Consider the following 27580-nt stretch of genomic DNA (forward strand, 5'->3'; position numbering starts at 1 on the left):
GCCTTTATTGAGCACTGCAGCACTCATGTTTTAGTTTAAAAAAATTCTTCTTTTTGAACTGTAGCAAACTGCTTACTACAAATGTAGAAAATAGTTGCCACAGTTTATACCCTGTCTGCATGGAGCATGATAGCACTTAGGTTTTACTTACAAAATAAAAGAAAGTTTTGTTTTACATTTAAACTGTAGCAAACATTTTCTACATTTTAGACCACACACCTAGCACAACACTCAGGTTTGACCTCAAATGCTATACCAGCTTTTAAAAGCTATAATTGCATTAAAGACAGACTTTTGTCCGCGGCATTTGCCCTCTTATCCCACCCTACCTATGCTACTGCTTAAGGAAAAAAATCTTCATTTCCCATTCTGAATAATCACTTTTTGTTCATTCAAATGCAGATCGACCCTACTGATGGAGTAACTCTAGAAGAACATGGGTTAGTTACATAAGGACCTATGATTACAAAAGACTGGAAAGATGTCCTTGGCCTGCAAAATGATTCTGAACACATGTAGGCATACATCTTTTAGGAAGAGGAATGATTATTTTGTCCTACAGTTTATTTTCATTCTTGGTCTCTTCCCATCTGACCACTCAGATTGGAAAAATGTAAGGAAAGGGAAAATGGTCTTTTCCTTACTGGTGGAAAGTGGCACACAATCCCTGCTACATCTAAGCCACATGCCATCATACTTCCATTCTGCTGTGTCCCAGCAGACTACAGAACTGCTCCTTTATTGGGGTGAATCTGTTATACATGTTGGGACTATTCCTCCTGTTTTTCAACCAGCTGGTGTTACTACAGTTGACTCAGTTTCTTACCAGGATAGATGAGCCAGCAATCTGTTGAGTTCCACCCTTCTCCCTAACTAGCTCCTGTAACAATCAGTCCCACAACCTAAATCTATTTTATTAGGGTTGCTGCAGTCAGGCCATCATCCATCAGAGACAAGGCAGATGGCTGCCACCCTTGAACTTTGTTGTTTGTCTCTGACCACTGAATGCTACCAAAAAAAACATGGTGTTATCTGAAGAGTACACTCTTCTCTATGTTAGGAGCCTTGACAATGACATGGGACTGTTCTTAATGTGTTAAATGTAACTGATAATTTTCAATTCTACTAGCATTCTCTTGCAAAAGCTGAACTGTTTGTCAGTGTGCATGAGAATATCATAGATATCATCTCCTGTAGTTTGTGGACTCCTGTGAGTGACTGATCCCTGAATGCAAAGATAGCTCTGAAAAAGTGCAGTGCTACCTCCCTGAAACACTTGGTCTACATTCAGCCCTTTGTACACATTTAAATAATGAGAGGAAATGTTCACATACTGTGTCATCTGCAATGAACTAATGAGAACTGTTTTTTTTTTTTTTTTGTTATTTGTTAACTGGGTAGAGCACTGATCTCATAGACCATTTTCAGACTCTGTCCAGGACTATACACTTAATTAACAAGTAAGTAGAGTATAGTGAAACTAGTACATTTATATGCCAGTGCAATTACTGAACATTGTGTACATACAAATTGCAAATAGAAAACAATGCACATAATATACATATTAGCAATGTGTGTTAAGTCAGATAGGTAGAAAATGCTGAACAGTGCAAACTTACACATAAACATATAAATGTCTGCAATGTATATTAACAGAGGAAAGTAGAAAATATTGAAAAATTGAAACTTACAACAAGGAGGGAAGAAAATACCTCCTATATGTACAAATCAATACCCAAAGAAATACATGAAGCAAAAACAAGCATTTCAAGCAGCGGGTTGGTAATCCAGTGCAGGATATCCTAAAACAGGTGGACTGGGAAGCAGTGATTTTATTTCTCAAATCTCACTAAATGCAGAAAGGGGGGCATGATATGAAGCTGAGAGGGCAAATGGAACTGTAGAGAATAAGACAGAGAATGAAAAGCTGGGAAATAGGGATACACAGAGTGATATGTCTCTTGAGTGATACTTAAATACTCATTGAAATTCTGGGCTTCTGTCTTTGTTTGAAAAGGTACTAAAGCACTGCTGGTGATTCTCTGCTGGGTGAGAAAAATCTGTATTTTTTGTATGTGACCTTTCAGAACTGCTTTCTGATACCTGCTCTGTTTTGTTTTCTGTTTTAAGAAATCTGCTTGTTCTGGTGTTTTTGTTCTATGCGTGAGGCGGATTCAAATTTTCTAGGCTGGACATTTCACAAGTTTTTTTCATTGATTAAATTGTCTTTTGAATGATACTTAAATACTCAATGAAATTCTGGGCCTCTGTCTTTGTCTGAAAAGATCTGAAGCCTGCATAAACTAAAGCACCTCTGTTGATTCCCTGATTTCTTTCCCACCCACCATCCCGTTTGTGGATCTGCTTTTTAAACCTGGTGATTTTAACCTGTCCAACTTTACTGTAACCTGAGCTTAATAAGCTCCTCCCTTCTTACACTGCTGTTGATATCCTGAACTATTTATTTGCCTTTCTTTGTGCTTATATTGAAAAAGTGCATTATGTTTCCCATTGTCTATTCTACTTCATCTGACTTCATTATCTAGCTAGCTGGTGGATAACATACTGTATTTTTATACTCTAGTAAACAATTGTTTTTACACAAAAGAAGTCAGTGGATTTTCAATCTAGTACGCCAGGAGGTAGCCTGGTCTGTTGAGGTTGGGGAAACAATCAAGAGTTCTGAATGTAGTTTTATTAGTTAGAGGACTTATTAATCATCTTATCTTGTTTTTACTGCCTTTATAAATTCTGTACAATTGAGTGGCTCTTGGCTCATTTATTCAAAGTGATGTACTTTTATTCAATAATCACACTTTTATATGCTGTTTAAAGTACACTGCTGTTATCTACATCTTTAAGTTTGTTTGTGGTAGCATCTCACTCTGGACATTCCTTTATTGTGCTTTTGCATTGGGTGGACTGGGACTGCTCATCTGGTGGCAGGAGGTGTTTACCTGGTCTATCTGAGTTGGGAAACACACAAAAGAGCTCTAAGTTTTTTTTTTTTGCAGTTCTCTGCACTTGATTTCCACTGTTCTGATACAGACTTACTGAATCTAACTTGTTATTGATATATTTGAGCACTAAACCAGACATCTTACATTAAGAAGGGCTCCCCTGTACCCTTATGGCAGAAGAGTGTGGATCCAGTCTTGTCTGAGTTGAGAATTGCTGGAGGAAGGTTCATTGTGTTCTCTCCTACTGGCAGATTAGCCTAGAAGTTTTAATTTCGACTGTATCTAAGCCTTGTGTTTGATGTTGCAGCACACAGCACAAAAGGGGTTAGGAGTGCCCTGTATAGATGCAAACACATTGAAACTCAATTTTTCCCTAGACATCTGTCAGTAGAACCCTCCAAAGCTTCCCTGCTGCATTAACGGTGCACTGAGTAGCATTGCCACACTTATCAGCCATAACCTTCAACAGAAAAGCACCTTTGGTAGTCTTAGCACAAAAACTGGTCAAATTAGCCCACTCCCTTTCCTAATATACATACAGTAAAAACCTGCTATAATGGATGGACAGTTTCCAACCATTTCACTGGCCAGCCTGATCGACATGGGCATCCTGAAGCAATGTAATAATTGTCTCATGTATATTAATAACCACTTATTCCTAAAACAAAAAAATACCCTATATGAGATATGTAATTACATTGTGACAAATATGTGACATAACAACAAACCAGACATCAAACAGGTTGTCAGCACACACACTTCACGTCTTACACAAAATGAGGTCACAACACATAAACTCACATACTCACTAGAAGCCTACGAAAAAATAAGAGACCTCCCAAACGTAAACCACTTGCACATACTGCTATGCAAATACAAACCACTACACATAGTATCACATATGCCAGTGTCTAAGCAATAAGCCCCTAAGGCAAAACACCTCAAAACTTAATGTCTTGATCATAGGCAACTCCGCAGTGAGACACACAGATGCACCCCTCACCGGGCTAGACAAGGAGAAGGTCACAGTCATCTGCCTGCCGGGTGCCAGGATTCGTCAGCTCATACGTGCACATTCAAGTCACTCAACAAATACTGTTGTCCATATTGGGGTGAATGACTTGAAATGTACCTCTCTAGACTATATGAAGACAGACATGACTTAACTCTCAGATTATGTGTCCTAGGCAGGTATGAACCAAGCCTTAAGCAGCATTCTACCTTCACCCAGGATGATGCTACAATATTAAAAAAAAATGATCAACTTCAACAACTGGCTTAGCTTGTGGTGTCAGTCCAGGGGGATCCAGTATCTGTAAGCCTGGAAAGACATGGCCGACAGGCCAAGCTGCTTTGCCAGAGATGGTCTGCACCTGTCTCCTCTAGGCTTTTGGATACTGGCATAGGTGTTTACCTCCCCCATAGTGTCTCTTTTAGGCAATGTCAAAACAAAATCTACTTGAGTCAAACTCAAGGTTCTGCTGCTTCAGCTCCTGCACCCATACATCTTGGGCAATGGATGGACAAGGGCATGGGGTGCAGAGACAAGTGCTCCAGACTGCCTCCAGAGAGTGGCAATCGAGCAACCATTCAAAGGTGCTGAAAAGGCCTGTTGGAGAATGCAGCCTGAAAGCCTTAATTTTGCACTCCACCTCAGCTGCAGATGCAATGTCCAGTATGACTGTTGCCTCCTCAACCTCTTGGGGAGGGGTCTATAGGGTTCTATCACCAGAAGTGTACAGAGCAAAATATTGTGACTTGTGAAATCACAGTTCTTCCCATCCTTTTATATTGTAGAAAAAGTCCACGGGATGGGGGGGGGGGGTAAAAAAAAACTGTAGATTTTGGACAGTGTGCCTAACTATAGATTCAAACAGTGTGGACCCATCATAGGCAGTAATAATAAGAGACATCTTGAAGTGTTCCACAAAGCTGCCGAGAAACAGGCAGCCATGGTATAGGACAACTATTTTGGTGCCTGATGCTCTCTATGTGCCATCAACAACATTCAACATAAGGTGCATAGACATATTTGACAGGGACTATAGGATGCCCCAGCTGTGTGCTGACAGCTTTCTTATCTTCTTTAGATCAGGACCCAGACAGGGATTTGGATCACTCCTTAGTCAGACACCTCTGAAAGCGTGTAACATGTGCCAGATTGTTCAGTGTCCTAAGAACAAAGGTTGATGATGCATAAAACAGCTTATCAAACATGTCCAAAGCCCAGGACTGTCTGCTAGGAGCTGGACAGTGGAACACTCCTCAGTGAGCTCCTTCTTGGTTACTCAAATGACACAATGGGACCCACTATGGGATCACTGTTTCAGAAATGCTTGTCTTTAGGGCACACTAAATTTTGTTGAGTTACTGGGGAATGGGTTCAACTATGACTATTTTCTTCCATGCCCACCACAAAATCAGGTCAACTAATTCATCAGTGGTGGGTGGATACCCAAGAGGTAGATAGGCCAGCCCCAAAAGCCTTGAGGAATACTGATTCTTTCTGGGAGGGTGCATCGGTGGACCTCCCCCCTTTTTGCCTGAGAAGTTCAAGAATCTCACCAAAGGTGACATCCTTCAGGGGGATCTGTGGGACACCACTCCTTCATTGAAATTAGTATCTTCTGTAAGGGATTCCTGTGGGGAGTCCACATATCTCCTTTTGCAAGAAGGCTTCCAGTAACTCTTTCCACTGGGAAATTCTGGAGAAGACTCTGAAACTGAAGAGGAGTCCACAAAGTGAACTGGTTTGAGACTTTGAGGGGCTGTCCTGACATGAAAGAATGTGAGGGACAAGAACCTGAAGAACTCCATGGGGGCAATGGTGGATCTAAGTAGGGAAGGGAAGCCTGCTCTCTAGACTGAGAAAGCACTCTCTTAAAGGTCTTGAAAACTGAAGCTGAAACAGGCTATGATGCGACCCCTGTAGGGTCCAAGGTTCCCAACAAGGGCTGACATTGAAAATCTTTCCAACTTGGCTCCAAAGCCAAAACCAATGCTGCGCTATCTAGAGCCAAACCACTGATGGGAAGGGAAGGTTCTGACAATTTTGGAGTTTGTCCTGACCTCTTCCTTGGATACAAATACCCCAAGTCCAAAGGTCAGATTGGGGAAGGAGCCACAATCACAGGGGAAGAGGGGTAAGTCCTGGATCTCTGACAGGGGTCAAAGCTGGGAGGACCATCAACTGGATCTGGGTCCTCTAAAACCTCCTCATCATTCTATCTCTGCCTGCTTTGAGTGACTCCTGGAGGACTGCTCTGACTTTAAGGATGACACCATGGATTAGGGTTGTGAAATACTATGACATGGCCTCTCCTGTAGAAATGATGACCTGAGCCCAGGGCTTGCCAGCTCTGGAGAGAACTGAGGTTCAAAAAACTGAGGAATGGAGGATCTGAATGCATTTCATTCCAATGATGGTTCTGATGACTTATAGATTTTCTGGATCGGGCCTGAGGGACCCAAACATTACAGGCCCCACTTATGTTTTTCTTTCAGCTATTTTTTTTCTTTTCCTATTTCTGAAATTTAATCCCCTTTGCCCTTATCTGAAATGTTTTTGGCTGCTGGGAAAGAAGAAAATAAAGACTGCGAAGGGGGAACTTATCTCACTGTGGCAGGGAGATGCCCTTGAGCACTAACTTGTTGCACCTTTCAGAGATGGCCCTTTTTCCAAAAGAGGCACAGATAGAACAACCCTCTTCTAAATGAGATAGTCCCAAACAATACACACATTTTTGTGGGCATCCAAGCAACATATTTCTTGAAGCCCAAAGGTTACTTTGCCATTTTAACAGCAATGGGAAAATCCCCCAAAAAACTAGAAACTAACTAACAACAACAACAATAGCAATAAAAAAATGTTAGCTATAAAGGTGAACAACATCTATAAACTATAAACTACCAATTACTAAATAATCACAAAGAGAAAGGCTAAATGAGCACCAAGAGGTGACAGAAAGCTTTATATATATATATATATATATATATATATATATATATATATATATATATATATAGAGAGAGAGAGAGAGAGATAAATATAATCAATATATTATATATATTTGTATGGGAGGACTACAGGAATTGCAAAAGACAAAAAAAAAAAAAAAAAAAAAGCTTAAACTGCCCCAAAATAGGGAAAGAAGACAGAAAAAGTGTTAAGCTACACCCAAAACACTGAGTATGGAGATCTGTATCTGAAGCAATAGAGCTGCAAACAGGATCCAAGTTAACTTACCACAAGGAGGGGAATTATTGGTAAGGGGATGAGCCTGAGCATTGGATCCAAAAATCCAAGAGCAGCTGAAGTTGGATCCAAGTCGGATCTGATAACCCATTCAATGAGGAAGGATGGAAAAGACAAAATCAAATCCATTTTTCTAGCAGCAGGCAATGAATTTTTGACAGCACTTAAACAATAATGTTCTCTGGGAAAAAGTGTTCATTTCAAATGATTTACAAGTGTATTATCATTCACCATAAATTTATACTGAGTGTGGTATATTTTCCGACAAGCATGCTCTTTCAGTTTCACTTTCTCCCAGGCATCACAGCTTATTTTATCATTATTATTTTTAAAGTAATGCAAATAAATATGCAAAAACATAATGCAAATAAATATGTTGACATTTTACTTTGATTTTTTTATTTAGAAATATTTTGATAATTTAAAACATAATTGTCATAATAAATTTTAATTTGATTAAATTGATCACCAGCACATGTGGTGTGATCATACAAAGGAATCTTACTTCTGAATGGATCACTGCAGGACAGAGTCTTATGGTAATGGATGCAATTTAAGTATATTGTCTTACAAAAATGTCTGTGTATTGTTCACAAGAGTGTCTGTTCTATGAAGAACTTATGGCATTTCCAAACCTGTATACAAATCTTTTAACAAGACTATTATCTTATTATCATAAAGATTTTATCTTCTAAAACTTAAACCTAAAAGATCTTGCAAAATTAGCAAACTGTTACCCTGTTAAATACTGCCTTCTTACAGAGTCTCAAAATATCATGCATGCAAAATTGTAAAAACTCTTAAGGTCATGACTGAGATAACAATATTTGGACATATAGAAGTAACTTAGTTCTGTAAGTGGATATCAACTGCAGTCATCAATTATGGTCAAAATATATTTATCAGAAGACAGAGGACCACAAAAATCAACACTTCTGTCCACGGTTTTGCTGTCAATTTTGACATCTGGATAGGTAAAACTGTCTTGCATCAAACTTTGGTTTGAATGCCTAACAGCCATCAATCCTACTTTCTACATAAATGTCAATATCTGGAAATTAAATCTCTCTCAATAAAGCTTTTGAATTTATTGTTCCTTGCTGAAGATTCTGTATAGTCTGGAAAGCTCTGCCTTGCAATCCTTGGAATGACTCTCTAATTTGTCATCTCTGGAAATAGTAAGCTCATGTTTGCAGTAGCATAGTCCTTAAAGATGGAACCATTTTGCTTGTAATGTCTTAATTTATGCCATAAATTGTCTGACAAAACTCTTACTGCAGTATTTATTCATTAATGGCTTCTGTTATAAAGGTTTGGGAACACTATTATAGGAAGCATACAAGATTATTTCTCCAATCATAACCCCACTTCATATATGTTCAATAAATGGAAAATCCATTGACATTCATTTCATTCATGATTGGAGAAATCCAAACATAATTCTGTGTAGTACATGGGAATTAGCTGCTCTGATTTACTGCAAGTTAAGTTTCAGAGTTTACCTGCTCTTGAGTTGAAGTTCTTGACAACCATGTCTTGAACACAGTAGAAGCTCATTATGATTAAAGACCCAGTCAAAACCCTCTATAGACTGTATAAGAGCATAAGCAGCATTCTACTCATGCTACACATACTACAAAATGAATATGTTCTGCCATTTTGGATTTTCTGATTGTCATTTGCTCATACGTTGACCGGATGCTGTAATATTTCCTTCCTCTTTTAATTTGTTACAACAGAATCATAAGACTGATAAGTCATTCAGTGATAAATCATAAGACAGATCTTCAGCTGTGGTGCATTATTTTCAGTCTCAGTTTTGACGATATAAACCCATAGAATTCTAAGTTGTACATCTTGAACTCCCTTTTTCTCTGTTCAGAGCCAAATAACTGTAGCTAAGTCTTTGAAATACTTTTCTAATCTAATGTCATATTCTTTCTTTGCTTTTTTCCAGCTACTATATTATCACTGCTAACATTCTTTAATCTTTATCTCCTCTAAGTGTTACTGAATTGAATTGTGGAAAATGTCAGCTGCAGAGTCCCGAAGCAAAATGTTTAAACATTCTCAAGTTCATGCATATAGAAAACATGGCTACATTTTTACATTTAAGTGGAACTTGAGATAAAACCAGAGATAAGTTCTAGCTTTTTGAACATCTGTACACCGTTTATTTCTAGAACAATATCCACTTTAGGTTTTAAATATTTCTCATTGAAAATATCTGTACTAGACATTCTCACATAAATCAATAATCTGACTTTTTGTAAGTTTTCAAAATTAGGTGAAATAACTTGGTGATAACCAGTGTGTTGGTCTAGTGACATTTTGTGTTCGGTCAGTCTCTTCTTATTTTGCTTCTTGCTCTTGATATGGAGATGTAATGTTCTGTGGAGCTGACACAGTGGTAAAACTGAAGTCTCTATATAGAAGTTTTATACTTTCTTATTACATTAAACATCTCCATATATGATTTTTGCAGGATGTATGGCACATATTCCTGCTTTATGTAGTTACTTAAGGAATTTAGTGTCTTGATCAAGCATTATTTCTCTGCTTTAACATTGTTTAACAATGCTTAACAGTGATTTTCCAATTCATTTTATTATATATATCTCTAACAATGAATTGTTTTTTCTGTACTGTGATTACAGTTACATTTGTGGAAAGGGTGTGTTGACTGCCTTGAGCACCAGCTTATAGGAGGTATCAATCAGCATATTCAGCCCCTAGTAAGCAGGGATTATACTGATTTGTCATGGTCTCGCCATGGTAACAGCTTTATGCTTGCTTGCTCTCACACACTTATCCATTCTTCCACATACACACACACACACACACACACACACACACACACACACACACACACACACACACACACACACACACACACACACACACTCAAACATTTCTACCTCACCCCCTCACTATCCGCTTACACTATTTCACAGGTAGACACTGATTCACTCACACATGCACCTCCTTGCAAGCACTCACTTGCATACCACCAGAACCTACTTTACCACAAAACTCCCAAGTATTTACCTCTTCTGCAATGGATGAACTCAGCCTTTTTGTCATTTTCAGTACCACCAAGTGGGAGTAGTGGCCATGCTAATCTATATAGCAGTGTGATTCTGTAAATCACTCAGTGCATAGATTCCTTTCTGGAGACAGTTAAAGGGTGTCAGCAAATGACTAATTAGCATGTAGCATGGCCTCAGAGAAAGTCCAATGTGGTGCTGTACATCTGTGTGCTAGAGCACAGTGTTATGTAGGACTCCGAATTCCAAAAGCTTACTGCACTGCATACACCTTTATGATTTTCCCTTATAATGTTTATAAAAACATTTGTTAATGTAACAATCTATTAATTTATTGCTAATGAAACAACAGTTTGAAAGACTAAAAGCTGTCATTAAGGTGATCACAATCATTTATAGACAGCACAGAAGCACTAGATTGGTATGCTGCTCTGGGGGTCAAACTCCCATGATACAGCTCTGATTACAGCCTTAAGGACTCAATTGATTGAGGAAAATGTTTGCTATAAGGAATATTTTTTGTGTTAGCATTCTTTTAACATTGGTGACTGTTATAATGTGGAGAAAACTGTTCAAAGTATCATATTTACCACTGCTCTTAATTATCCAAACTGCTTATCTTCATAATCAGATCTTATGGTACTTATTTAAATCCAATTGGATTTGTTTTATGTTTGTTTTGACAAATAGTTTCTGTTTTAAATTGAATCTAACTTTGTTCTTTAGGTTTTATGTTTACCCCTTAACAAAGTGATTACATTTGCTACAAGAAAGACAATTTTTTTCTTTTCCTTGATAACTGTTCTTGTGATGAAATATTTCACACATGTCTGACATACTAAATTATTCAGTTGCTTTTTCTAGTTATTTTATTTTATGTGTTTGTTATACAGCTGACTCTGCTAGGAAAATGCCTCTTTCAAGAGCAATACATTAGCACTATCCAGTTACCTGAAATGTCCAAAGTTACATAGTTGGCATTGGAGAATGGGAACTGGAAATGGAGACTGGGAGAATCCAACACAGGACTACAGGATGAAGCTTATCACCAGCTTATAACTATAATCACTTGCATTAAACAAGCGGATAATATGTTCTTTATGTCTTGAATTTTATGCATATGTTTAACTCCTTTGGTACACAGGGCAATGGTCACTGCATACGTATATCATGCTTTTGTTTCTGCTTTATAAACTTATTTCTTCTTAGAAATCCGGGATTCTGTCATAGTCTAACACATTTTACAGAGTAAAGGCATGATCTTTGGAAGATTTCCCTTAAAACTATAAGGATATGCATCTTTTAATTATCTATTTCTTACATGCACTGTCAGGTTAGTAATAAGTTTGGCAATCATCTTTAATCTTATTTGCTGCATATTTATCATTTCAGTAGCCTCTTTTACTGATTTTTTTGAACTTGTATACCTCAAATTGCTTGATGTTGCAGGTTCAGTATAATTAGTGAGGTTTAACTTCACACCATAGCCTACCTGTCTGCTTTAGCTGCCAGTGTAACATTTATGAACATAACATAGTTCTCAAAATGTACTCATTTGTGTCATTCTAGATCAAGCAAAGGCTGTTCGTTGTGTGAAATTTAATGGCAGCAATTTTTTTTCATAATATTGTTTCAAATACCACGTTAACTTTAAAATATATTTCTGTGATTTTGCTACTTTAAGCAGTTAAATGTGTGGATTGTTTTGGCTAGACTTATGCAATATGAAGCAGCAGCTGTATGAAACAATGTGTTCTCAGCATTAATTAACAGACAGGATACAATATGTGCTGATGTGCCTGGACTGGTTTGTTATTCATATATTCTCTATGATGAATGAATGCCTTTGGACTGAGTTAGGTAAAAGACAATCTTAACGTAATTTTAGAGGCCTTCATTTTCCTTGTATTTTCTTCAATTTTCTCATTTCAGTGGTAATTCATGTAGTATATAGACTCTCAAAAATATCAACTTCTGAATGAAAATTTAACTGAGCTAAAGTCCCGTACTGCAACCTGGAATACTTTATCTGGAGGTGGGATTTTGCACATATTAAAATAATGAAAATGTTCTTGAAGTGTGAGGATTGTCACAAACTAAACATAACTATTAGAATAATAAGCTACAAGTCTGGTTTTCAGATGACATTGCACTATTAAATACTTTTGCCATCATTTTTTCAGTACATCTGTTCTCCTATGTCTGATTTCATTCTTTCTAGGAATGGTGCATTGTCTGAATGGAATAGCTCAGACCAATTACTGTACATTTAAGATGCACAGCTGTGCCAATCACAGTCAACACAGAAGAGCTTCATTAGAGACGTATAAATCTCAGACTTTCTAACTACAGGATCCAAAGACACTCATGTCCTGACAATAACAGACCTATGAATAGCACATACAAATTATGCCATCCCTTCACAGAGTTAGAAAAAGTCCCTTCTGTACTGTTCTGAAGGCTTTGCATCAGAAGATAGTGACAGAAGCCTTGACATTTCTCTCTCTAAATTTTAATGGGGCTCAGACTGATCTTAGCATTCCTGTCATGGGGAGAAAGAGAGAATCAGAGTTGATGGGGGGGGGGGGGGGGTTGCACTGGAAAGATGACTTTAAAATATTTTGGTTATTATCTCTCCTTTCCTTTCTTTGTAAACTACTTATTGACTTGTGATTAAAAGTTACACTGTCCTAAGTACCTCAGTGATGCTGATGCCTTTCAGTTACAAAGTTTTTGATTCACAATGAAGATTTGTGGTGCATATTTAGGAAACACTAACAGTGCCCTGCCTCCAGCCATCATCTTACATTTAAGAAAACGTGTTGTGTCCACATATATTCTATGAATGAGCTAGTGGCTTCTGAGTGAAAAAGTTGGAGGATACACTCTTTAGCGTCAATTTCACTTGTATGCAGCTTACTTTCTAAAAACATAAATTTTTTCAAATTATCTGTTAAGAACATACACTGTCATCATTTTGTTTCATATATACACATTGTCTGTTGTATGTCAGTGCCTTTCCTCAGTTTCTGTATCTTAAAACCTGATCAACCAGCTTCACACCTCTCAACCTCTTAGTGCAAGAAATCTGGACAAAGCCAGAAAGAATGGGGGCAAAGGCCCAAAAATAGGGACAGAATTTAAATACTGTTCCTATAAACCTAGTAAGTTGTTAGAATAAAACATTTTGCATTATTACATATTTTCTGAAGGATATAAAGTCTGAAACTCAAATGTTTGTCTTTATTTAGTATTATTTAGTGACTTCAATATTCAATAATTTACAAACAGACCACAAATTTTATAAGGAACACACACCAAGAATATGAGGCAAAAATCTGGACATTCTGCAAAAATCTGTACAGTTGAGAGTTTTGACCAGCTTCTGTTCTCCTATTTCAAGCTCACTAGCTTGGAATGTAATAGGTAGACATTATCCATCAGGTAGGAGGTGGAAAGGACAGCAAGGTGTCCTGCAGCAGTGCCATCCATGCTGTCACAGGGCTTTTTTATGCTTTTATACTTCCTGAGAGGTCAGATGTACAGTGAAGTGTAACAAGTACAAATGCATACACTCATAAATGCAGATGAAGAATGCTTGTTGGCCTCCTAATATTCATGAAATCACATCTACCTCACCATGTGCTGATATCCACCAAGTAATTATGCAATATCAAGTAATCCCTCTTCCCAAGGGAGGTGAGCTGGCCATTGGTCACTCAAGCCCCCACCAACTCACAGCCAGCCCTCTGTTTTGTCTTATCTCTAAACTAATCTCAAGTTGCCATCAGCTAAAGAATTGGCTTAACCTTCATTTTATTCCATCTTACATATGAGCATGCACAGACAAACAGGCACACACACATGATTAAAACTAAATTTGAAAAGACAATAGTCATTTTAACTTGTCAATTTACGTCTAGCATATACTTGTAGCATTTAAGTGGTTTAATATTAAAACGTACTACTATGGGGAAAGTTGTGGTGTCAAAATAAAAGCATTGCAACAATAACTAGGAAATATGCAGTCTAGACCATTTATTTTCAACCTTTTTACACTTGGGGAATGGTGAAAATACAATTATTTCTGGGACCGCTAAGGCAAAAAAAAAAAAAACATTATTTATAAGGAACCAATTAAAACAAGCATTGTATGCCAAAGGACATGAAGTCTGTAACTTCAGTCCTTTTAATGAGGAACAGACCAAAACTATAGGGCAAAAATCTAGAGATTCTGCAAAAGCTGGACAGTTGAGAGGTATGCTACCTACCTATCTATTAAACACACACACACACTCACACACATACCCCCCACACACACACACACACACACACACACACACACACACACACACACACACACACACACACACACACACACACACACACACTACCTCTCACTTGTCTGTTCATAGTCTACATTTCAAATGCCTTCTGGCATTTAAATTCTGCACATGCAGAAGGTGCAGATGTAAACAGCAGGTCGCACAGATGCAGAAGATGAAAACAGGTCGCACACACCTGTCACGTCTGTGTGACTGGACTCAAAGGGCATTCTTCATAAAGAAGAATGCCCTTAAAAAAAAAAAAACATTTATTTAATTAAAAAATAAGTTTCCTGGCCAGCAGCTCCCCTCCCAGCCAGTGGGTCATAGTCTTGGGCGACTAGCAAGTTTGCAGTATGTTTTTAGTCACCTTAGTTATTTGTGTTACCTCCAAATGTATGCAATATTCATCAATGACTGATCATATCAATGTGCATCTTTGTCCCTTCTGAGAACTTGCTTAGAATGTCTTTGTGTGTGTGTATGTGTTTGTGTGCATGCGCACGTTTGTTTGAGTGTCTCAATTTATCCATTGAATGCTGTTGCATATTATCATTAAACTCTATAATTTATCCCAAGACATCAATTCACGCAGTGTTACTGAAGAGTGCATTTTTTTGCGGTTCCTTTTCACCAAAACTTTGTTTTGCTGTACTAATTGCTTTATTCTGTATGTAGGTTGAAAACTGAAAGGTGGTGGTCCTGCTGAGAAACTATAGAAGATGGTTAGCAAGACTACAGCTGCTAGATATTCCTTTTGTTTTTTTTATAGGTCAAAACTGGCAAAATTATAATTGGCTGCTCTGAAACACAGAGGCTTTGCAATGTTACCATACCAGCTTTATTATGTTATCATGTAGTCATTTTGGAGGATGATTTTCTTTACTAGCTGCAGTAATAGGGCTATAAATTTTCCAAAGCCACAACTCATGCCCACTAGAGGTTGCAAACTGACTTTGTTACTAGTTTTAGAACACTAGGAACACCCTGGACACATTGCTGTTAAACTGTTGTGGGCCTTGCCACAAGTACAATAGAGCAGTGAAGAAATAAATACTTCAAATTATCATGGTTCCTGCTTAAAGCTATTGAATGTAATAGTAAATGTTACCTGTGTGCCTTCTACAGATTTCACTGTCAATACCGTCTTGTCTTGAACTCTGACAGGAATAGAAATTACTGTATCAATTTTGGCACCAAAGGGGTTACTTCCTTTAATCTGAAAAACAGAATGTATATAAATTTACAGTTATATCATATCGTATACAAATGTATTGAGCAAAGCAAAATAATGTTGCAATCACTTACTTCAAATCTGCTTGATAAGTTATATGACTTTTCTTTGCTTATATTCATTGAGTAAGGAGATGGTCTGCAAAAATAATAAGACGGTGGGTTTACAGACAGTCTGATGTTGATGGCCAGAAAGGAAAGCCATTTATTAAGTTCTGAATAAAATTACTTCAGATTTTTCTTGTAATTACATTAGTTGAATAGTAACATTGCTTGCCCCAGAATTTCCTAACAGAGTTTAACATACTGAGCATTAATCAACCATTAATGCTTGAATCTATTTTGATAAAATCAAGTTCTTTATTACTTCAGTGCTAGTAGTTAATTGATATAACTTCCTCCATGTTTAATTTAAGGACTAAATAAATAGCATGATACTAAGGAAAAAATACTGGTTATTAAATGTTATTTTTTAGATGCATACAAGAAATATGAAACAGAAGTAATAAAGAAAATTCTTAAGGACTGAGTTCTCAGGAACTGGTATAAGTCACACTATAAATGGTTTGTACTTATCGCTTTACGCTTTAAATTTCAACATCTTTAATTGTTAGATAAGGCTATGGCAACTGAGCTTCCTATTCTACAGCAACCAACTGCAGACTGGGCAATAATCTGCACAGGCTTCTACAGTTTCCCTGTACCCATACAATAATCTTACAGTCTAATACCTATTCTAATACCCCCGCCCCAGTCAATGGCAACTTTCTGCATGCTGTTTTCATTCATTCATTCCTCATAGGGATCTAGGGTTGGTATAATGATTAAGATGTTTAGTCCGAGAATGGGGAAAAGAGATTTTGCCAGTAGAGTTGACTGTGGTCAGGGATACAAATAATAGGGAAGATGGGGCTGGAATATATTGGAGAAAATTGGCAAAGGAACCAAGGTATTGGGAACAAATAACTAGAAAGGGAAAGGTAATAGAATGGGAAGAGGCCAAAAATTTATTTGGACTGCAGGTTAGAGATTGCCTTCCCTATCCAGGATTGATATCAGGGTATAGGCAAAGGGAAATAAACTGGGGGATCCGAAATGAAAGACCAGCACTGGTAGAGTTTTTAATAGAATGTAGAACAGAAGCTGCTGTTAAAAAAGGAATAATTAGTAAATCATATAAAATACTGCATGATGATTAAACAATCAATCAGAAGAGCTTAGAAAGGATTGGGAAGAGAGACTGGATAAGCAATTCACAAATAGACAATAGAGGGGATATATGTATATCTCCCAAATATGCAACAAAGTCTAGAAGATTTAGGATCTTTGCCTGAAAATGTTTACATAGGTATTTTTATACCCCAAGTAGACTCCAAAGAATTTTTCCTCTGGTGGATAGGAAATGCTGGAGGTGTGATGGGCAAGAAAGAGTTAGCTGGGAACATATTTTTTGGTGGTGTGATGAGCTAGCAAACTTTTGGGATTCCCTGCAGGCTGCTCTGTCGGAGATGCTGGGTGGGTGGATTGGACTGACTGGGGAGATGATTTTTTTTTAGTTATGCTACAGACTTGGAATAGCCTAGACATAGTAAAGCCTTTCTGGTCCTAATTATGGTGGCTGCCAAAAAAGCAATTACTAGAAAATGGAAATCAAAGTCAAGACCAACTTTACTAGAAGTAGTGAATATAGTAACTGAGATAAAACAACTGGAATTGGGATCTTTGGAAAAGGGAAGGAGCAAACTACATAAAAAAAATGGGAATAGTGGGAAAAGTATATGCAGAGCAGGAATGAGGTTTAAGCAGCTGGATTTGAATGAGCTATATAATGCTTAACTGCCAATGACTAGAATGTTTATAAGTGATTAGTAATGTTTACAACTACAGTTGTTTCAATGGTGTCTGTGATGTAAACTGTTTACAACTAAAGTGATTTCATTCTGTATGTTTTTCATTTATATAAATGTAAGATTGCCTTTGTCACATGTCGAAATTTAATAATGATGTTGGAATAAAAAAAAAAAAAAAGATGTTTACCTCACAAACAAAAGCTGTAAGGTTTGATTCTCACCTTCAGAAGGTTTGAAATGGCCCACAAGGGCAGCTAGCCTAGTATTTACTTATGAACTTATAAACCTGTGCAGTCTGGCACTTAGCTTAGCCTTCCCTTTATTGCCATTGCTGCTTTCTGATGGAGGTCTCAAGGAAGACACACACAAACTACATTGCAGATGTAGACTAGATAACAACAACAATAATAATAATAATAATAATAATAATAATAATAATAATAATACAAAGGGTTATCAACCTCAGACGGTTTTGCTTTTACTTCTTATTTCTGTTTTCAGTATTTTGTTTTTAATTGGTGTCTGATTGTGCATCATTACCTATTATATTTTAGTCTTTAAAGTGTTATACAGAATTAGATGATATCTACATAGATACTTCTCTTCTGTTGCTTACTCTTTAATATGAAGGATCATGGTGGAAGGAGGCTTTGCGGGCCCTGCCTACCTTCAATATAATCTACATCTTTAGTTCCAGATAACATTTGAATTTAAACTTGAATTTGAAGGTCAATAAGGTTTATAACAAACTTCTAGATAATTCTGAATGGTATAAAACAGACAGCTGTGTGGTAATACATATTACAGATTCAGAGGTTCTTCAGAATCTTTCCTTGTGGAGACAAAAAGTCATGTGTATGCTTGTCTACATTTTAATAATATATATATATATATATATATATATATATATATATATATATATATATATATATATATATATATATATATATATATATATATATATATATATATATATATATATATATATATAACTTGGGACATTCTGAATATAGACACACCTAAGAAAAGGATCATCTTACAACTGGACAGCCTCACAAGCGAGTACTGGATCCTACTCAAAACATGGCTTTCTTGGATTTGTTATTTTTAAATGGGAAGAGAAAAAAGGATCTGATACCTGGTTTAAGGCAGTGCAGCCATTTGGGAATGCATGATCACCAAACACCGCAATTTACTAGCAACATACATACACATTTGAACCAATTAAAACTGAAGACTGGACTTCAGGAGTGCAGGCATAGGGCACTACCTCAGAAATGCTGGAATTAGTAGGCAAAAAAGAAGGTATAAGAACAAGAGGAATACATTGAGACTGCCAGAGGAGAAGTAACCTGTATATCTGTGAAGCTAATTAACAAGCAGTGCTTCTCAAATCAGGTAGCAATGAAGGTAAAGGAAAAAGAATGGCAATTAGGAAATGTAAGATAAAGTATAAGGCAAAAGATTGAAACATATGCAAATTAAAGCAGAAGGAAACAAGTCAAGCAGTCAGGGGATCAAAGACCCAAGAAGGAGAAAGGATAACATTTCCAAAATAGTAGTAAATAGGAAATGCTGTGTTCATCCACTAACATGAAACACAAAAACACTGAAACACAGATGGAATACCTTTTACTGGACAAGCATAGGTATTGCAGTTACTCAAGCTTTCAGGCTAACATGAACCCTATGTTAGGAATTATTATTAAGTTACTTATTTTGGATATAGTGCTTAAATATCCTCCTTGCCTAGAAAGACAAGTACGTCCTGTATTTCTTATTGGCTAAAAAGATAATAGTTGAAAAATGTCAGTGTGGTGTGTGTGTGTGTGTGTGTGTGTGTGTGTGTGTGTGTGTGTGTGTGTGTGTGAGAGAGAGAGAGAGAGAATGACTGATACTTTAGAGCAATAAAAGTTCTCCATGCATGTTACATTTGAGTTAGAGCTCATTTTGCAGAAATGATGACAGCTTCAGAGACTGCGCTGGACTTAATAAGAAAATAAACTGCAGTATAAAGTGTGTATGGAGATTAGTTAAACCTGGAGAAGGAAAACAAGAAGTTATAATTTGTAATCTCTTACCCTGTCAAAACAAACAATCTCTGTGTGACAGATGTTTTAGCTAACAGAAAATGTCAATATGCAATAATGTCTAGTTCATGGTATATTTCTTCTGTTGTTGGTAGTTGCAGTATTATCCAAAAGAACTGGCTTGATTATCTAACAAAAAAAACTGCATATCTGTAATAATAAGACTTACTGTGATATAACTGACAATTCATGTAGGTAGAGCAGAGGTTTGTGATGTTTATGACTTTGATGAAATGCTAGCTTAATTAGAATGTATTTAACAAATATAAATGGATAACCCCCCAAACACACAGGGTGATGCCCAATGTGACAGCATAGGGACCTCATTAAACTAAACACTCCACCACATGCCCCTTATGATGTAATGGGAGGTGTCTACCCTGCACACACCCTAAAATTTCCTAATAAAAGCTCTGACCATTTCTGTCTGTACTCAGTTAACTACACAGCGCTAATCTGCCAAATAAAGGATCATCTATTCATTAGAATACTGAGTACTGATCTTTATTTCAACAAATATAAGGACTGAGATACAATTCAAGGACTGAGTTAAGATGAAAATAGGTATACAGATCACAACACCACACAACCAACAAGACAGATTTAACCCAGGACCACCAAAAAAGGATGCACCAACTACCACAGAAGGCTCTCTCCCTCTTGAGAGACCCCAAACCACAACTGGACCAAAGACAAGGCAAGTTTATCTTCATTTTATTTCCTTTACAGCTTTGGAATATGAGATTAGTTAATTTATTTATTTAGTTAGGTAGGTAGGTGGGCTGGACCTCAAGGGTCTGTTTTCAGCCTCCTATTGGTTAATATGTTGTGAACAAAGTAGGCTAAAACTGTGAACCTGATAGGTTAAAATATAGTAAAACTAAGCCAAATACATATCAGTTCTTACATTAAGAACACAGGAATTATGTTACGGACAGTAAACAAAGAATTCACTGTACAAGAAGCAGCACACACCAAATAAACATCTCTTTAGATTACTTTTAAAGCACAAATGCAACACATCATACGGACTACATTGAAGATGATATAAGAGCAAAGCAAAGGTGGCTACAGAAGATTAGATGTAAGAAGCGAAACATGAAATATAAGGCTGAGGATTCACAGAGAAGCACTGCTTGCCTTAGCAAGGCATGCACTGCTTAGGTGGTGAACCACTGCACTCCAAAGCAATAGCTAGACAGCCACAAGCCAGCCAAAGTGGGAGCAGAGCAAGCAGATAGCAGCTATGCACTAACTAGCAAAATTCTTGTGATACTTTATGACAGCATATAGCACAAGTTGGCACATGGTGGATCAGGCTATTGTCAAGCAGAATGGACGGGGACATCCACCCCAATCCAGGACCAACCCTACCTGAAGCAACCAACCCAATATAAAATACCCCCACTAGCCTTCAGAACATACATTTTATGCATTTGCATTTCCTGACTGTATGAATTTTACACTTATATTTTACCTTTAACACTATGTAACCCTTATTGTATTGTATTGCTGTTGCATTTCCTGACTGTATGAATTTTACACTTGTATTTACCTTCAACACTATGTAACCCTTATAGTATTGTATTGCTTATGGAGCTTTTCTCCCCGGGTCTCCACTGAAAATGGGCACTTCATGGCCCAGTGGACTTCCCCGGTAATCAAACTGAAATAAATAAAATAAAATAAATAAAAACTGAAACATCTCCTCTACCTCTCTCCTCATCTGTCACCTAAACATTAGAAACCTAAATAATAAAATCCACTACCTGCATGCACTCATGGCAGTACACTCCCCGGATATACTGTGTCTTACTGAAACCTGGCTTAAGCCAGCCACCACTGACAATGAAGTTACTCCTCCACGTTACAATATATTACGACTGGGCCACACCTCAAAGAAGGGAGGGGGGTAGCTGTTTTATATAAAACTACACTCAGTGTAACTATTTCCAACTCTTCACTAACTCCTCAAACTGATAAAGCTGAAATACTCATTACAAAAGTACAAATTAACCAACACAAATCTATAAACATTGGCTACATTTATATCCCACCAGGTAACAACACTAATATCCTTGAAGACATCCTACAGTGGCTGTCCATAAACTCCCCACAAGAAACTATTGTTCTAGGAGACTTTAATATAGATTGGAATATCTGTTCCTCAGACTTCCCTACTACCCACATAAATCTATATGGTTTCTCCCAAGTCATAACCTCCACCACCAGAACTAGTAAGCCCAATAACAAAGTATACTGGATTGGATTCTCATTAATAACCCTCCCCAAATGTATAAGGCAGGCACCCAACCTGAGGAAATAAGTGATCACCTCCTGACATATATACACAGGCAAAAAAATGATACCCCTCAAATACCTGCTTCAGAACTATCAGGAACAATAAGAGCTTCAATCAAACTGAATTCCAAATACAACTTCAGTCATGTAACTGGAATAGACTAAACCTACTCCCACTAGACAAGGCAGTATCACACTTTAACTCCACATTTCTTACAATCCTTGATAATCATGCACCTACCCGGACCATCAGAACAAAGAAAAAAGTAGCACCATGGCTGTCCAAAGAAACTAGACAAAAAATCATAAATAAAAATAAAGCCTGGACCTCTTGGAAAACCAATAAAAGCCCAAAGGATCAACTTATATATAAACAGCTAAGGAATGATGCAAAAAAGTCTATAGTTCTAGACAAAAAAAACTATTACTGTAACTGGTAACATAAACATCAAAATCGACCACAAAAACTTTGGTCCAGTTTAAACAATCTTCTCCATCCAGGAAATACTACTACCCCTACCCTGCATCTACCCTCCAAAAACCTCCAGAAAATATTGCCAACACCTTCAATACATTCTTTAAGGAAACCATACAATCCCTTGCCAACCAACTAGGCCCCAATAACCTAGACCCAATTGACCCCATACCCAATACCCACCCCTCATTTAACTTTCAACCAATACCAACATCACTTATCCAATCCTTAATCAAGAAACTGAAACCCATCACCCTATCAGCAGAACTACTCCCCACTGAATATCTTCAAAAGACTACAGACGCAATAGCATATCCCATCTCAATATTAATCAACAGAACCATCTCGGAAGCATATATCCCCTCCATGTGGAAAATTTCCCACATAATTTCTCTCCATAAAGGGGGTAACTCCACTGATTTATCAACTTACTGGCTCATTGCCATTCCGTCACCTCTGGCTAAAATTATGGAATAATATATCCATAAGCAACTCTTACATTACCTCAAACTGCACAATCTCCTAGCTCCCTCCCAGCAGGGATTTAGACCCCATCATAGTACCACCTCAGCCCTTCTATCCTTCTCTCAGACAATAAATCAAATTTGAAATAATAATACATTCTCCTCTGCCTTCTTTCTTGACCTATCCAAGGCATTTGATAAGGTAAACCACCAACTACTCCTTGGCACACTAAAAACACTTGCCATAGATAACCTGGCAATATGCTGGTTTCAGTCCTATCTAAGTGGCAGACAACAAGCTGTGCTATGGAAGGACAGCCTATCCTCCCTACTGCCAGCCACCCTTGGAGTTCCTCAAGGGTCTATACTAGGACCTCTCCTATTTTCCATCTTCATTAATGATCTTCATATAGTCATCCATAAAAGCAACTTGCATTCAATATGCAGATGACTCTACCATAATCTGTTCCGCCACCTCCCAATAGACCTAAAGACCTTATCCCAAAATACTTTCAATGAAGTAGAAAACTGGCTCACTCACTGGCGTCTTCTTTTGAATCCAAATAAAACAAAACTGCTACTCTTCACCCCCACCCGGAAAGTTACATTCCCATCATTTACCATAACATTTAATAATGGCACCATCATTTTCCCAGAAAGTAATACAAAACTATTAGGTGTAATTGTTGACAATAACCTTAAGTTTGATGCTCACATCGACTAAAACCATTAAAATAGTCAATAAGAAGCTAGGATATCTATATAGGATTAAGTCGTTTCTAACCCCAACTGCTAGAACAGTGATTGCCCGAACACATTTACTTTCAACCCTTCTTTATGCCTCCCCAATCTATACAAACCTGAGCAAATCTGACCTCAATAAACTCAATAGCTGCTACAATAACATAGCCAGATTTGCCACAGGTTTGGCATATAGAACCCACCACTGTCTTAACCTACGATCCCTAGGCTGGCTAAAGTTACCCTCTCAAATCCAGTGTAACCAATTAATAATAGCCCACAAAGTCCTCTATCAGCCCAAAAGCACATCCATACTCAAAAATATAATTACCCCTTACAGCAACCTAAAAACACTCCACTCTTCTGATAAAATGCTGGTACAAACTGTTAAATCCAAAAACTTAGCAGGTGAGTCATTATTTTGCAACTCTGTTGGTAAAATCTGAAACTGACTTCCTGCCAAACTTAGAGCAATTCATTCTATAAACCAATTTAAAACGTCTCTCAAAATATACCTAAAAAGTCACTGGCTGTGCCCCTGTACAAACCCTGACTAACCATCTCATCATTCACTTTACAATCTGGCTACCTGTAGAAAAGTCTTAAAAAGTCTGAAACATTGACTATCACTCTCAAATGTATTGTACTACTGAATGATATGCTACCTTACTCAGCCTTGTACCACTAAAACTGTTTATGTTCTAACAAGAAAATTAATATTGTAAAGTTTTTAAGTATGTATGTATTCCAATAATTCTGTAACTTGTATCTATATGTAACCGTATAAAACTGCTACTGTTAATTCTTCTGTATCTATCCACATGTGGAGCTTTTCTCCCCAGGCCACCAATGAAAATGGACCTGTATCCAGTCGGACTATCCTGGTTAACAAATGTAAAATAAATAAATAATAAATTGCTGCACATTGCAAATACATACTGATAGGTTTCCAGTTAGTTAGACAAGTACTGGCTCCATGAAGCAAGACAAAGAGAAGCACAGGACAACAGGACATAGGAGCAAGGAGAGGTACACTCAGAAGGGAAATATTAGGAAAAAGCAGATAGGTATCCCCTTATCTACATCTGCATCTATCTAAACACACACACACAAATATATCTATCTATCTATCTATATATATATATATATATATATATATCCAAAAAATCCCAGAGTGAAGGTAGAATGCACAGTTCAGACTGATGATCAGTATATATAGTAATCCAAGCGAAACAAAGCAAATAAAACCACAAGTTCTTTAATAAGGTGAGCGCTTTCGCGGTGTACACACACCACTTCTTCAGACAAAAAAGTAAGGACAAACAAGGTTTATATAATGCATCAATTAGCAGCACTTAATTACCTGAACTCTGAACAACTGAATCAAAGTATGGAAGCCCTTAAGATTCAAAAATACTAAGTTCCAGGCTCTTTTACTGCAAACTTTAAAACATATACATATTACACAATCATAATTAAAAACATAAATGGAAATAAAAATATATAAAAATATATATTTGAACCTAGCTAAAAACGTGTGATTTGTAATATCTAATAAATAAATACAATACTCTAATATACAAACAAGCCTCCAGCTTGAATAACATCAGAAAGAGAAGCTTGTGTGAATTCTAATGACAATAAGTCCTGTAAATAAAACTAGTTCCTAGTATGGGTTGCAAAGCCAAAAATACTATGACCATAGTGGACAGGACAGGACTAAACCAGGCAAATGTTACTGTATACAAAAAGTGATGTAAATATAACTCTCTAAAATAAAATAAACATCTACTGAGTTATATCTATTTCAATTTCCTGGCTATTAGATGAGGTTTGATGGACACTTGTTCATTCAGACCTCTACCCCTGTGTGCAGCTAACCTCAAAATCCAATCAAGCTCAGCTTGCTCTGTCCTATTTACTATATTACCCAGCCGTGGATTTTCAGGCTCAACATAGAGTACCTGAAATAAAAACTGATGTTCATGACCTTGTTTTAAAAGATGTTTAGCCACAGCACTATATTCTTCCTTATGCCTGTAACAATAATAATGGTCTCTGATTCTCTCACGTATGGTTCTGTTGGTTTTACCAACATAGAAACAAAAACAGATAACACAATGGGCCACATAGACTATATTTCTCACACCACAGTCACTGTTACATCTGATGGTCCAAAGATGTCCTGTGTCTGGGTGCCTGAAGTAATGTGACTCATCTATATGAATACATTGTGGGCAATTATTACATTTCCTAGTTGCTTCAAACCCCAGATTAGATGGAACCTTGGGAGTAACTACATTAGCATGACACAATAGTTGTTTCAAGTTTTTCATGTTTTTATATATAAATTTTGGTCCATCCCCTACAATATTCCGTATTTTATCATCTGCTGTTAATATATTCCAATTGTCATGGAATGCTTGTTGAATAACATGTCTATTGGAGCTAAATGGTAATATAATGGATGGTGCCATTGATGATGTATCTGTTCCCATGCTCAAACTGTTACTCATGTTCTCTTTCTGTGAAAAGTAAGGTTTCGCTCGTGTAGTTCTTAAGGTATCCATGTTCATACAAGCCTTCTCTATTTCTCCCTTGCTATACCCCCTTTGAAGAAAACCTTCCTGAAGCAGGGAGAGTTCATGCTTATAATCAGATTCAAGACAACAAAGTCTCGAAGTCCTCATAGCCTGTCCCTTCACTATATTAGGGAAAATTTTTGGATTGTGCATGCTTGTACGATACAAATATGCCGGTCTATAACATTCCTTACGATGAATTTGAGTGGAAAATTTGTGGGCATTTTTTGATACTGTTACATCTAAAAAATGTATTAAATTCTCAGAAAATTCCATGGTAAATTTGAGAAAGGATCCTGAGGTGTTAAGAGTACTGAAAAAAACATTTAAGGAATCAATGTCCCCTCTCCATAGAAAAAACAAATCATCCACGAATCTTCTGTAAAACACAATGTGTTCATCAATTATAATGTTGGCTCTTTCAAATGCAACCATTACCAAGTTGGCGTAGCTATTAGCACAACTAGTGCCCATAGCCATGCCTTGTGTTTGTCTATAGCAGATTTCATTGAACAGAAACACATTATTCTCTAATACAATTTCTAATAAAAGGCACAACAAATCAACAGTATTAATATTTGAATTCTCTAATTTTAACAGCAGTTCCCGAACAAGAAGTATACCTTCAGCATTAGGAATGCATGTGAACAGGGACTGAACATCCATGGTTACAAGTACTATATCATCCAAGTTGTTTAAATCCTCTGCAAATAGATACAAATCACGCAAAAAATGTTCAGTATCTCGAAGTACATAGGTGAAGAGATTCAAAATATTTTTTAACTCACTATCCAAAAATATAGATATCGGCTCAGTTAGCCATCCTGACCCTGAGACAATAGGCCTCAGTTCAGGTTGTGTCAGATTTTTATGCACTTTGGGCAAGCCTGTAATGGTAGGAATTAAAGGAAATTCTACTAAAAAGTACTTGTACAGTTCTTCTGTAATTAGTCCCATGCATTTGCATTCATCCAATGTGGAGAATATACATTGCTGTAGTGAATAGATCTGTTCCTTGTTGATTTTTTGGTATGAAGAATTATCTAACATTTTTGACATTTTATTGACATAGTAATCTGCATCAAGTACCACTACTGGTCCGCCCTTATCTGCGGGCCTAATTACAATGTCAGCATTCAAACTCAATTCATGCAAAGCAGTTCTTTCAATTTTAGTAAGATTATTTGCCTGAAACCTATTAGAAAAGGTCATGTTCTTATATATAGACTGTTCAACTGCCTTAACAAATATTTCAAC

The 27580-nt window shown here is 37.0% G+C and overlaps 1 protein-coding gene across 1 annotated transcript in view; it reads right to left on the bottom strand.

Moving 5' to 3' along the window:
- Positions 1-14786: 14786 nt before the first annotated feature.
- ITGAE (integrin subunit alpha E) overlaps positions 14787-27580 on the bottom strand; it is a 1198231-nt gene continuing 1185437 nt past the window's right edge. Inside the window, exons 35-37 of the mRNA XM_044054873.1 lie at positions 15896-15959; positions 15699-15806; positions 14787-14837 (exon numbers count right to left, since the gene is read on the bottom strand). Coding sequence (XP_043910808.1) covers positions 14787-14837; positions 15699-15806; positions 15896-15959 — 223 coding nt within the window. The remainder of the gene's footprint in view (positions 14838-15698; positions 15807-15895; positions 15960-27580) is intronic.

Source organism: Protopterus annectens, chromosome 13.part0 (genome assembly GCF_019279795.1).
Source record: "Protopterus annectens isolate FY-2018-M chromosome 13.part0, PAN1.0, whole genome shotgun sequence".
Lineage (NCBI taxonomy): Eukaryota > Metazoa > Chordata > Ceratodontiformes > Protopteridae > Protopterus > Protopterus annectens.